The following is a 14,166-nucleotide window of genomic DNA, read 5'->3' as shown; positions in this document are numbered from 1 at the left end:
CACCTACTGAAATCTTAGTTTTAAGATACGAAGGTGCTGTTTGTTCTTACACATAATTTATACAGCTCTGTTTATTCATGTGAATGGTTCTGTGTGTTCCAGGTAGAAGATGTAAACAATGTTCTTACTATGTTTTCATTGTCTGTGGCTAAGTTGCTGAACCTTTAACTAGGCTTGAACTTTATACTGGATTCTTTTTATTCTCTTGAGGCACTTAAAGTATTTTCTTGCTTACCTGAAACTAAGACTTACACTTCTATTTCGTATCTATATGACTTAATAATATTCCTGCTCACTTAAAACTAAATCCTATACTTCTACTTCATGTATGTGTGGTCTGATGTATTTTTATTTCTCTAAAGGCTTTCATAAACTCCCTGCATTCTTCTCCTTCTTTGAGAGACTCAGACTTCTATTTTACACACTCCAACAATTGATACAGGTCAGATAATTCCTGTATTTTGCTTGATGGAGATGATGATTAGAGAAAGGGATTTAAATCAATTTATTACACAATAGAAGTGGTTACAACTGATACTTGAGTGGAAGCTAAGACAGAGAGTACTGTGCTTTCATTGGCATTGGCAGTTTGATAACCAAGATGCCTTGGCAAGAGCAGACAGAGCTTTGAAGATTACAGGAAGATTGGATCAAGTCTGGCTGACGGGCAAGAAGAGTGAATTAAGTAACAATGTAAAGTTTGTCTGTGTGATGTTTAACCCAATTAATGCAGGAAGAAATCACTAGCCTTCCTAAACATGGTACGTAAGCACATGTGGCTCACAGTGAATTGGGATTCTGGGCACCACTCGGTTGTCCCCATCTCTCTGACAGTCCTCAATAATCGAGTGCACTGTTTTTCAGGCAATGGTTTAATAATGATTATTTTTTAGCCTGGAGGACAGAAGGCTCCGGGGAGACCTTAAATCCCCTTGCAGTGCCCAAAGGGACTCCAGGAGAGCTGGAGAAAGGACCTGGAGCAAGGGCTGGAGGGACAGGAGGCAGGGAATGGCTGGAGCTGAGGGAGGTGATGCTGAAATCAGCCAAACCCAAACTTTCCCACCCAGTCTGAAAGATTCAAAAGCAGCCATTCCTTATCCTCAGTGCCCAGAGACCTCGACACCACTTTTCCTGGAATTCAGTTCCATGCATCCACCTCTTCCTGGAGGTCCTTTCGTGGCCCTGGAAGGGTTTTTTGGGCTTCTATTCACTGAACCCCAGAAGATTTCAAGTTTCCTTTCCTTGAGCTCCTCGTTGGGTGTGTGCTGTTGTGTAATTTTGTCCCAGCCCCTCTGTATTCCTCAATATCTGCTCCCACGCAGTTTGCAGCATCCTCTGTGTCTCTCTGATGTTCTTGGAACTCCAAGCTGCGCTCTGAGCTCTTCTCCCCCAACTTCAGGGGGACTGAAAATTCCCCTTCTCCTTCTCTGTCTGTCAGACCTGAAGTGCCAGAGGATGAAATTGGGCGTTCAATCAGAAATTCTTCCCTGGCAGGGTGGGGAGGCCCAGAGGGGCTGGAAAAAGGGGCAGGGTGGCAGAATTTTGGAGCGATTGAGGAAGGAGGAAGGGATAAAACTGGGTAAGGGATCTTGGCCAAAGACCACGGAACGGAACGAGTTGGACGTTGTCATTTCAACAAACTCGTGTTGGTCCCGTGTTTCTGCTTTATTTCCACTGCTTTATTTTCACTTTCTGTTCTCCCTTCCTCCTCCCCCTCGTTTTGTAGAGCAAAATATTTGATTTGAAGGGAGGAGGAGGTTCCCAGTGAATGGCTGGCCCCAGTTTGTTGTGGGTGGGGAGGAAGAGCCTTTTTCTTTTTTCCTTTTTTTTTTTTTTTCTTTGCCTTTGTTCGCTGAACTTGCAGGAGTTTAATGGAAAAGAACTTAATGCTACATTATATTATTGTGAAATTATTGGTTTTTTTGATTTATTTTTCCTGCTACTTCCTGTTTTTGGTCTTCATGTATTGTTTCTTTGAGCTCGTGTATATTTTTATTAAATATCTTTGGTCACTCCTAATGGAAAGTGTTAGGAAAAGTGATGCAACTTCTAATATTTTTAAGTGTTTGTGGGGTAAGTAAGTGATGTTTTCTTTGGAATTAATAAATTTCTTTAAGTATTTTAACTGTAAATCAGCTGGATTTGCTTGCTACCTTTATTCAGAAGCTTTTTTATTTCACATGGAAGCTGCATTTGAAGTTGGGTGTTGTAGGGGAGTCGTCGTTTCTATGGGAATTGTTTCTGCAGTAATTTTTGTTGAATGGCTTTTGAAATTGGATCATTCAGTGCAAAACTAATTGGTGATTGATTTCTTCCTTTGACGGTGAGATGGTTTCTTTTCACGAAGATTTTGCTGCGAGTTAGATTGATTCCTTAGGGGAAAGCAACAAATAAAATGAAGAAAAGGTGAAATAGCTCAGACTTCGCGTGGTTAAAGGATGATGTGCTGGGAGGCTTTCCAGCCTTCCAGAAGGATTCTTATTTTCCATCATTTCAACATCTCAAAGGAGAGGAATTAGTGGTGATTTTGTAGGCAGCTTTGGAGCTCCCGTGTGCTCCAGCAGCCATGCCCTGAAGGAGAGGTCCATGGAATAACTGCGTGGGGTTTGTGCTGCCCCATTGAAGTGTCGGGTCATTTAGGGGCTCTTGGTGAGGAAAGGCTGCTGGCACAGGGCTGGGAGCTGGATTTAGGTGAGCGGGGTTTAGGTGAGCGGGGTTTAGGTGAGCAGGGGTTTAGGTGAGCAGGGGTTTAGGTGAGCAGGGGTTTAGGTGAGCAGGGGTTTAGGTGAGCAGGGTTTAGGTGAGCAGGGTTTAGGTGAGCAGGGGTTTAGGTGAGCGGGGTTTAGGTGAGCAGGGTTTAGGTGAGCGGGGTTTAGGTGAGCAGGGGTTTAGGTGAGCAGGGGTTTAGGTGAGCAGGGGTTTAGGTGAGCAGGGTTTAGGTGAGCAGGGGTTTAGGTGAGCAGGGGTTTAGGTGAGCGGGGTTTAGGTGAGCAGGGGTTTAGGTGAGCAGGGTTTAGGTGAGCAGGGGTTTAGGTGAGCAGGGGTTTAGGTGAGCAGGGTTTAGGTGAGCAGGGGTTTAGGTGAGCAGGGTTTAGGTGAGCAGGGGTTTAGGTGAGCAGGGGTTTAGGTGAGCAGGGGTTTAGGTGAGCAGGGGTTTAGGTGAGCAGGGTTTAGGTGAGCAGGGGTTTAGGTGAGCAGGGTTTAAGTGAGCAGGGTTTAAGTGAGCAGGGTTTAGGTGAGCAGGGGTTTAGGTGAGCAGGGGTTTAGGTGAGCGGGGTTTAGGTGAGCGGGGTTTAGGTGAGCAGGGGTTTAGGTGAGCAGGGTTTAGGTGAGCAGGGGTTTAGGTGAGCAGGGGTTTAGGTGAGCAGGGTTTAGGTGAGCAGGGGTTTAGGTGAGCAGGGTTTAGGTGAGCAGGGGTTTAGGTGAGCAGGGGTTTAGGTGAGCAGGGGTTTAGGTGAGCGGGGTTTAGGTGAGCGGGGTTTAGGTGAGCAGGGGTTTAGGTGAGCAGGGGTTTAGGTGAGCGGGGTTTAGGTGAGCGGGGTTTAGGTGAGCAGGGGTTTAGGTGAGCAGGGTTTAGGTGAGCAGGGGTTTAGGTGAGCAGGGTTTAGGTGAGCAGGGTTTAGGTGAGCAGGGTTTAGGTGAGCAGGGTTTAGGTGAGCAGGGTTCCTGGGACACCTCCCCTGCCTGCGGGGAGAGCAGAGAGCTCAGCCCTGCCCTTTTGGCCAGTCTTGCACTATCTCGTGTTTCAAACACCTTTTGAAGCACAGATGGTTGCTAAAATCTCACCTGTGGCGTTCATATCAAACTCCTCCTGTTCTCAAAGTTGGTTTTCTGGTAGCTGAGTGTGACAGTAACCCAGTGCCCAAAAGTTTCAGTCCAGGTGCTGTGTTGTTTTTTTCCTGTGGCTGTGTCCAATAAAAAAGGTGATTTTTGCAGTTAATGGCAGGAATTCCTGGGTTTGTGCATCACAATTAAGCAATAAACCACATTTTCTCTTGCTGTTCCACAGCGGGGTTGGGTCTCTGGAGTTTCAAAGTGCTTCAATAAACTTCGTGTGAAATCTCCGATGTGAAATTTGAGAATTAAAAGTGATAAATCCATCCTTGTTTCTGTCATCCAATATTTCCACATCGATTTGTTTTGTAGCCAGGGCTCTAAAAATGCAATCTGTCTCTTTTTATTTACATTTCAGATTGACAGGGCTTGAACTTCACTTTAACTCTGGGGTTTTTGAAGAAAAACATTCATCCTCTTAATTTTTTTCCAGGGAAAGTTGGACTTCTTTAGGGATCTGTTATTCCCTTGGAAAATTCTGATTGGTCACTAATAGTATAACCAAAAAAAACCCCAAAAAACAAACAACAACAACAAAAAAAACCAAACCAAACAATTTTAATATAAAATATTGCACAATATTATTTCATAATACATTACCTAACATGTAGTGTATGCATTCTAATACACAGTACTACAATATAATAACAGTCTAATTATATAATAACATCATTAATAACAATATGATAGCAACGTAATTATATAAGAACATCATTAATAACAATAATAATAGTATATCATAATTAGTGATACATGTATGATATTATCAACTCTGCTTTCATAGGACATTCTGATTTCTTTAGCCTGGAGTCCACTTTAATAATCACAATTTTGTGGAGCCAGGTTCTATTTTGCAGGATTTTAAGATTCTTCTATTTGTTTGAAAACTTTCCCCTTTAGGATTTTATTCATCCTGTGTACAGTTGGAACAAAACCAAAATAAAATTTGTGGTGTTAACACTTTCTGGTCCTGTTAGTTTTGACCTTGTCAGTTTTGAAGATCTACAATTTATGGAGCTAATTGTGAGTTCCAAGTGCATTTTTTTTTTTGTTTGTTTGCTTTTTGTAGGTAATGATCATTTTGTTTAAAATCCTTTTCTTCATTACAGACCAAAGTCAGCAAAACAAACGAAAGCCAAAAACCAAAACTTGTGACTGTGAAAAGATGAGGTAAGAAATGCTATTTAATTTAAAATATATTGTCATCTTGAGTTCTTTTTTGTAAGATCAATACAACTTGGATTTGCTGCTTGCTCCTTGCTAATGGCTTTGTGTCATTTTTTACATCCTGATAATGGGTAAAGTCCCTCAAATTCCAGTTTTTCCCCAGTTATTACCTGAAAACTGAATATCTTCCTTCTTCCCCAGCTGAATTTTAGGAAGTGAAGGCATAATTTGAATATTTGCTGTTGAAGCACAGGGGTGGACAAGAGTTCAGTGTCAGTTGTTACAATACAGTCATACACAGTAATAATTAAATAATTTAAAAACCAAATAATTTTTCAAACTCTTCTGGCACTCCCTGAGCTCAGGAAAAAGATGAAATCTGGTTTGATGAATTTTACATGAGGAAAGAACTTTGCTGGGAGTTGTTTGTTGGCTGCAGTTTTCCCTTAAAGCACCATCAGAAATCTGTTCTTAAAGCCAGGGCTGCTCCTGTAGAACAGGAAGGTGAATGGGGCCAAAATTCAGTGAAGGGAGGTAAAAATGGGGATTTTTCTGGTTAATATTTATTCTTCCACTTAAAACAGAGTTTATCAGAGGAAATCATTATTTCCAGTGCTGCTGGAGCCACCATGCTCTGGAGATTTTTGTGTTTAGGAGAGCATGAGGGTGCAGCAAAAGTGAATTTTTTACATGGAAATTGGGAAGTTTCCATTAAAGAGAATTTTTCCAAAGTGCTGAAGAGCCCAGGCCTTTAGGAAATCTGATCTAAGTGTGAGCACAAATCCAAATTTCTTTTAATCAGTGTTTATTTCAGTATAAATTTATTTTAATCAGGATCTATTTCAGTACAAATTTTGTTTAATCAGGATTTGTTTCAGAACAAATTTTGTTTAATCAGTGTTTATTTGAGTACAGATACCTTTTAATCAGTGTTTATTTCAGTACAAATTTCTTTTAATCAGGATTTATTTCAGAATAAATTTCTTTTAATCAGTGTTTATTTCAGTACAAATTATTTTAATCAGTGTTTATTTCAGTACTAATTATTTTAATCAGTGTTTATTTCAGTATAAATTTCTTTTAATCAGAGTTTATTTCAGAGCAAATTATGTTTAATCAGAATTTATTTCAGAACAAATTTCTTTGAATCAGAATTTATTTCAGAACAAATTTCTTTGAATCAGAATTTATTTCAGAACAAATTTCTTTGAATCAGAGTTTATTTCAGTACAAATTTTATTTAATCAGAGTTTATTTCAGAACAAATTTCTTTTAATCAGAGTTTATTTCAGTACAAATTTTATTTAATCAGAATTTATTTCAGAACAAATTTCTTTTAATCAGAGTTTATTTCAGAACAAATTTCTTTTAATCAGAGTTTATTTCAGTACAATCCTCTTGTTCTCCCATAATTTTTTTGATTGCCAGTGTAGGTAGGAAAATGGAAATTTTTGCACAGGAGAGGTCATTTAACTGAATTACCTGTGACTTCTTTTACTTCAAGGAGGGGAATGTTTTCATTTATTATGGAACAAATCCTCATTTATTATGGAACAAATCCTCATTTATTATGGAACAAATCTTTAAAGCAGCTCCAAAATTGCTTCTGTGCTGGGGGTAGCTGAGCAGACCTGTGAAAATCACATTTCCTTGTAACTAAATTCACATTTAAAGCACATTTACAAACCCTTGGCCCTGTCCTGTTTGGTTTTGGTTTGTTTTTATTTTTGTAGGGACCATGTGGATTTGAAGAGGGAGTCCAAAGCCATGGAGGATAAAGATTTCTGTGCTGTGCCACAGGTAATGGGAATTCAGCCCTAAATTGGAAATGATTTGTCATTTTCTAGGAGCATGGCACAAAATCTTGGTTAATTCCAAAATTTTCAAGCTCTGGGCTCTGCGTGGCTTTGATCAGAGGCAGAAATTCTGTGGTTACATTGATTTAAATTGATTTTTTTCTGTCTTTTCCTGCTGGTTTCTCTTTCTTCTCCTGCTGTAAAACCTGGCTGGGAGCATTCAGGGATTTTTAAAGGCCCTTCCCAAATTCCTGCCTAAATGTTTTCCAGTGTTGGATGCATTTGGAAATGACCAATTTTGTGGAATGGCTGTTGGGAGTGCTGTGAAATTCATACATTGAGGGGAAATTCCCCTTCTCTGCTCTTGGCACCAATACATTCCTAAATCATGGGAATGCACCTAATTATTTTTTCATGCCTGTTCATTGGGGGATGTAGATGCCAAAAAATCTGATTTTGATTTTTTTTTTTTTTTTATTCTGATTAAATACCTCATGGGACAAAACTGAATTTAGGGGAAGGTGCAGGTTCTACCTGCACTAAAACCCTTTATTTCCTATAAAATACCCATTTTTAATTTTGCTAATTCATTGCTGGTGTTTAAAGGAACATTTTCATTGATTTAATCTCCTTTATATGTCGTGTAAATTACCAGGAAATTAATATAATTTATTCTGTTCTTATAGACATCATTAACCCAGGAGTTATAGGAAATAAAAAGAAATCATTATTTAAAGCATCCCTGCTGGAAATTCCTGCAGATTGCAGGAAGTGAAAAGAAAAATATCATTTTAACCTAACATAATAACAAAAACCAGAAGAAAATAATGGACTCTGAAACCATCCAGCATGAGCTGAGCTGGACACAAAATGTTGCAGGAAGAAATAATTTACAGCTGTTCCAAAAAAATCTTTGGATACAAAAAGTGAGGAAAAATCAAAAGTCTGGGTTGTGCTTTTGGAGTTTTGATATGGAAGAACAATTAAAAAATGATGCATGAACTGAAGCTGCAGCTTTCTGGAGAGAAATTTAGAATAAAAATCAGGTTGGTTTTTTTTTTTTTTTGGAGATGAACAGCTCCATGAAAATGCAGTGCAAAGATTTTTCTAAAAATGCACCTGGTTTGCTGCTTGAAAAGTGAAATTGTGGTGAAACAATTCAGGGGGATGCAGAATTTCCACCTGGCTGTGGCACAACCATTTCAGCAAACATTTGTTTGCCAAAGCAAGTATTTTGCTTGCTTTTTGAAAAGAAAAATAATAAAAAGCAACCCAAAATTAAAATAAAACAACCCCCCAGAGTTTAAAAAAAAAAAAAACTCAAAAAATTATATCGTCCCCAAAAAAATTACATCCCCCCCAAAAATTACATCCCCCCAAAATTAAAAAAAAAAACAAAACCTCAAAATAAAAAAACAAAATTAAAAACCCAAAAATTAAAAACAACCCCAAAAGTTAAAAAAGCCCCCAAAAATTAAAAGCCCCCAAAAATTAAAAGCCCCCAAAAGTAAAAAAAAACCCCAAAATTAAAAAAAAAACCCAAAAATTTAAAAAAACCCAAAAATTAAACCCCAAAATTAAAAAAGAACCCAAAATTTAAAAAATAACCCAAAATTAAAAATCCCCAAAATTAAAAAACCCCCCAAAATTAAAAAAAAAACCCAAAAATTAAAAAGAACCCCAAAATTAAAAAAACCCAAAAATTAAAAAACCCCCAGAATTAAAAAAAACCCCAAAAATTAAAAAACCCCCAGAATTAAAAAAAACCCCAAAAATTAAAAAAACCCAAAAATTAAAAAAAACCCTCAAAAATAAAAAAACCCCAGAATTAAGAAACCCCAAAATTAAAAAAACCCCCAAATTAAAAAAAAAAACCCAAATAAAAAAAAAAATCAAAAATAATGAAAAAAATAAAAAAAAAAACCCCAAAACAATGATGGAAAACCCAAAAAATGATGGAAAACCCAAAACCCAAAAATAATATAAAATCAGGAAAAAAAAAAAATTAAAATTTAAAAAAAAATAAAAACCAAATAAAAAATCACAAATAAAAGGAAAATGTGGATTTGTTTTGAACATTTTTTTCTTTCAAACCTTGCAGGTGGATTTCAGTGCAGATGTGAAATCCCTGGGGCTGGAGGCTGAAGTGCCTTTGGTGGATGAATATAAACCAATTTTATTACCCCTGCTCAGAGCCTTGAATAATCCAGAATTCGTGGTAAACTCACAGGAATAATCTGCTTTTTTTAGGGTTTTTATTTCCCCAAAAATTCAGATTTTTGCATTCAAAACCCTGCTCCACTCCTTCCTTCCCCCATTACAATCCTGCTTTTTTTGGCTTTTTTTTTTCCTCCAAAATTCAAATTTATGCATTCAACACCTGCTCCACTCCTTCCTTCCCCCATTACAATCCTGGGGTTTTTTTGGTTATTTTATTTTATTTCCCCAAAAATTCAAATTTTTGCATTCAAAACCCTGCTCCACTCCTTCCTTCCCCCATTACAATCCTGCTTTTTTTTGGGTTTTTTTATTTCCCCCAAAAATTCAAATTTATGAGTTCAAAACCCTGCTCCACTCCTTCCTTCCCCCATTACAATCCTGGGTTTTTTTTTTTTTTTATTTCCCCCAAAATTCAAATTTATGAATTCAAAACCCTGCTCCACTCCTTCCTTCCCCCATTACAATCCTGCTTTTTTTGGCTTTTTTTTTTCCTCCAAAAATTCAAATTTATGCATTCAAAACCCTGCTCCACTCCTTCCTTCCCCCATTACAATCCTGCTTTTTTTGGGTTTTTTTTTTCTCCAAAAATTCAAATTTTTGCATTCAAAACCCTGCTCCACTCCTTCCTTCCCCCATTACAATCCTGCTTTTTTTGGCTTTTTTTTTTCCTCCAAAAATTCAAATTTATGCATTCAAAACCCTGCTCCACTCCTTCCTTCCCCCATTACAATCCTGCTTTTTTTTGGGTTTTTTTATTTCCCCCAAAATTTCAAATTTATGAGTTCAAAACCCTGCTCCACTCCTTCCTTCCCCCATTACAATCCTGGGTTTTTTTTTTTTTTTATTTCCCCCAAAATTCAAATTTATGAATTCAAACCCTGCTCCATTCCTTCCTTGCCCCATTACAATCCTGCTTTTTTTGGTGGGTTTTGTTTCCCCAAAAATTCAAATTTTTGCATTCAACACCTGCTCCCCTCCTTCCTTCCCCCTTTACAATCCTGCTTTTTTTAGGGTTTTTTTTTCTCCAAAAATTCAAATTTATGCATTCAAAACCCTGCTCCACTCCTTCCTTCCCCCATTACAATCCTGGGTTTTTTGGGTTTTTATGGGATTTTTTATTTCCCCCAAAATTCAAATTTTTGCATTCAACACCTGCTCCACTCCTTCCTTCCCCCAGAACAATCCTGGGTTTTTTTGGGATTTTTTATTTTCCCCAAAATTTCAAATTTATGCATTCAAAACCCTTCCTTCTCCCATTACAATCCCGGGTTTTTTTGTTTTTTTATTTCCCCAGAAATTCAAATTTATGAATTCAAAACCCTGCTCCACTCCTTCCTTCCGCCATTACAATCCTGGGGTTTTTTGGGTTTTTATTTCCCCCAAAATTCAAATTTTTGCATTCAACACCTGCTCCACTCCTTCCTTGCCCCATTACAATCCTGGGGTTTTTTTGGTTATTTTATTTTATTTCCCCAAAAATTCAAATTTATGCATTCAAAACCCTGCTCCACTCCTTCCTTCCCCCATTACAATCCTGCTTTTTTTGGGTTTTTTTTTTCTCCAAAAATTCAAATTTTTGCATTTAAAACCCTGCTCCACTCCTTCCTTCCCCCATTACAATCCTGGGTTTTTTGGGTTATTTTTTATTTCCCCCAAAATTCAAATTTATGAATTCAAAACCCTGCTCCACTCCTTCCTTCCCCCATTACAATCCTGGGTTTTTTGGGTTTTTATGGGATTTTTTATTTCCCCCAAAATTCAAATTTTTGCATTCAACACCTGCTCCACTCCTTCCTTCCCCCATTACAATCCTGGGGTTTTTTTGGTTATTTTATTTTATTTCCCCAAAAATTCAAATTTATGCATTCAAAACCCTGCTCCACTCCTTCCTTGCCCCATTACAATCCTGCTTTTTTGGGTTTTTTTTCCCTCCAAAAATTCAAATTTTTGCATTCAAAACCCTGCTCCACTCCTTCCTTCCCCCATTACAATCCCGGGTTTTTTGGGTTATTTTTTATTTCCCCAAAAATTCAAATTTTTGCATTCAAAACCCTGCTCCACTCCTTCCTTCCCCCATTACAATCCTGCTTTTTTTGGGTTTTTTTTTTCTCCAAAAATTCAAATTTTTGCATTCAAAACCCTGTTCCACTCCTTCCTTCCCCCATTACAATCCTGCTTTTTTTGGCTTTTTTATTTCCCCCAAAATTCAAATTTATGCATTCAACACCTGCTCCACTCCTTCCTTGCCCCATTACAATCCTGGGGTTTTTTTGGTTATTTTATTTTATTTCCCCAAAAATTCAAATTTATGCATTCAACACCTGCTCCACTCCTTCCTTGCCCCATTACAATCCTGATTATTGTGTTGGCTGCGGGACAGATTTTTAAGAATAGGGTGGAAAAATAAAACCAAACCAATCTGGCAGCAGCGCAGGAATTGTTTTGGGCGCAGCGGGAAAATATTTGCGGAAATTAATATTATTTATATAATTTCAAATATATATATATATTTATCAAAAGGGGGAGGAAATTTCCTTTTTCTCTAGGATTGAGTGCCTCTCCCTGCACGTTCCAGGTGGATTTCAATGTTCTCCCAGAGGATGTGAAGTGCCTGGCTCGGGATGGCAGCAGAGCCCTGCTGGAGCAGCAGTGCCACGGAGCCGAGCGAGCCTTTTCCCAGCTCCTGAGCATCCTCTGTGCCTCAGGATCTTCGGTAAAATGAGTAAAAATTCCCTTCTTTGTGGAGCTTTCTGCCTCCACCACCACCCTGTGGCACTCCTCCTTTTCCCCCAAAATAATCCTTATTTTATTGGATTGTTGGGTGTTGCACACGTGCCTGCCTTCGTAACCCGAGGGATTCCGAATTGAGGATCTTGGGAGGGAAGTACCAAATGTTTGGAGGAAATATTGTGGGGATTTTTTTTTTTTTTTTTTTTAATAAAAATGTTGTTGGTTGGGCTTGATGATCTTCAAGGTCTTTCTGTCAGGTGAACCTTGATTTGTAAGAATGGAGGGTGAAAAGGGTTTGGTGGTAAATTCTGTGAAATTCGGTGTCTGTGTGTCCTTGCCCAATCAGCCACTGACCCAAAAGTCATCCTGGATTTCTCTTAACTAATTAATTAATTAATTGACAGTATTTCTACCATGTTTTTGTGGTGCTGTGACTATAATTTGACTTTTTTTTTTTTTCCCAGTATGTGAATATTCTTAATATTAATTACGTTATATTCCTCTATGGACATGCCACTGCCCTCCTGGGAATAGGAAATCCTGAGGTAGGAAATGAATTCATTTGTATTTTGATTTATTTATGTATTTATTTTTTTATTTATTTTATATTGAAATACTGCCTAATTCCAATTTCTAGCTCAGGCATTTTCCCATCCATTTTTTTTGTGTCTTCCTGAGGAGGAAAGAAATCTCAGGACACATTTTGGAATTGTGTAGTTGAATATCTGGGATTAAATCCTTGATGATTTTGGATGAATTAGGCTGTCAAATAAAAATCCTTTGTAAGCCTTCAAGTGAGCATCTAAGTATCAAGAAATTACAGCCAATAATTTTTATTTCTGCTCTGCACTGCTGTTTTAAACATAAATATTCTGCACCTAAAACAAAAGCCAGGAATTGCTTTGGGTTGTGGAAAATGCCAAAGCAGAACTGGGTTTGGGGTTTTTTTTGGGTGTTTCTTCCTGCAGTGTTTAGTGTTTGGTAATATTCAGTGTCTTACAATGGATTTAAAAATAGATTAGCTCAGTCATTTAATTCCTTTATGTTTCAGCAAGTCAATGTTTACAGAATAAATTGGGTTTGTTTATTTTTTTTAAAGATGGGGAAGTTTGTGTGATCACAAGGGTGTGTAATTCCATTTACTGTTCCTAAGACTGATCAAGGAGTAGGACTCACTGACCCACTCTAAAGGAAGAAAAACCCAGGAAAAGTGGAAATACTCTGGCAAAACTCCATGTATTTGTGTCTCACATTTCTTTTGAAGGCATTGGCGAAGGCTGAAAATCAGTTTAAGAAAATAATTGAGGAATATCCAGAAGAAAGTTGTTTTTGTTTGGCACACTATGGAATTGGAAAGGTTTACCTCAGGCAAAACAGGTTGGTCTGACGGAAGAACTCAGGATTTGTTGGGAAAAATCTTCTTATTTGAGAAACGGTGTGTGGTGGGGGCTTTGATTTTTCTGTGTTAATCATTAAATTCATCCATCAAGTGGATTGAAATCCAGTGGGGTTGAAATCCAGTGGATTTTAATCCAAGTGGGAGTTTGCTCCTGCTGAGGAGGTTTTGAGGGAATATTTGGGATTCGGGGATCACAGCCCTGCAGTGGGGAAAGAGCTCAGAGGAAAAGAACAAAACCTCTTTGTTCTGGGGGAAAAATGCATCCTAAAGAAATCTGACTTTATCTCATCCCTGGGGAGCTGGAGGTGACCTTGGACTGAGATGAGGCTCCAGTGAGTCACAAATTCCCTGGAGCAGACAAACAGGGATGAGTTCAGAGCTGGCACATCCCAGAGGAACTGGGAGAGCCTCAAATGCTCAGGACAACAAACGAAGTGAGAGCAAAAAGCTGGAGCTGCTCCCACCCATCCAGGGATTCCTGGTGGAGTTTCTCCCTCCTGGGAAGTGTGGAGAGCCCAGGAATCCTGGCTGCCATGGGGGCAGGAGCTGTGGGAAGCTCGTGGAGGGATTTTGGGATATCCCTGGTGCTATGTGGCATCAAAATCCCCCCTAAAGGCTCGTGGTGGGCTGCCTGGGATCTCCTTATCCAGCTGGGATCTCCTTATCCAGCTGGGATCTCCTTATCCAGCTGGGATCTCCTTATCCAGCTGGGATCCTGCTCCTCTGTGGGAAAAGGGAGAAATTCCATGGAGAAGCTCCGGGGTGGAAGTAAGCACTTCCTAAGCACTCCCAGGAAAACACAGCATGAGGGAAAATAACTTCTATTGTCCATTAAAATAGAGCTGGAGAGTGGGAAACAAAGTCAAACAACTAAAATCAGCTTTCTCCTCCTCTCCTTTATCCCTGGAATTCATTTCCTCATTCCTGACCCTGTTCCCTCTGAGCTGCCCATAGGGATGGCGAGTGGAGGAGGCTTTTTCCTTGCTCCTCTCGGGGGGGGGGGGGGAGAAGGGAGTTTTT

General features: G+C 38.8%; 1 protein-coding gene across 1 annotated transcript in view; it reads left to right on the top strand.

Moving 5' to 3' along the window:
• TTC3 (tetratricopeptide repeat domain 3) overlaps window positions 1-14,166 on the top strand; it is a 69,588-nt gene that overhangs the window by 27,515 nt on the left and 27,907 nt on the right. The window contains 6 exon segments of the mRNA XM_062488191.1: window positions 4,944-5,004; window positions 6,735-6,801; window positions 8,899-9,015; window positions 11,593-11,730; window positions 12,212-12,292; window positions 13,012-13,124. Coding sequence (XP_062344175.1) covers window positions 4,944-5,004; window positions 6,735-6,801; window positions 8,899-9,015; window positions 11,593-11,730; window positions 12,212-12,292; window positions 13,012-13,124 — 577 coding nt within the window.

This window comes from Cinclus cinclus, chromosome 2, assembly GCF_963662255.1.
Source record: "Cinclus cinclus chromosome 2, bCinCin1.1, whole genome shotgun sequence".
Taxonomy (NCBI): Eukaryota; Metazoa; Chordata; class Aves; order Passeriformes; family Cinclidae; genus Cinclus; species Cinclus cinclus.
The sequence above is the reverse complement of the archived record's forward strand: the minus strand, read 5'-3'. Positions and strand labels throughout refer to the sequence as shown.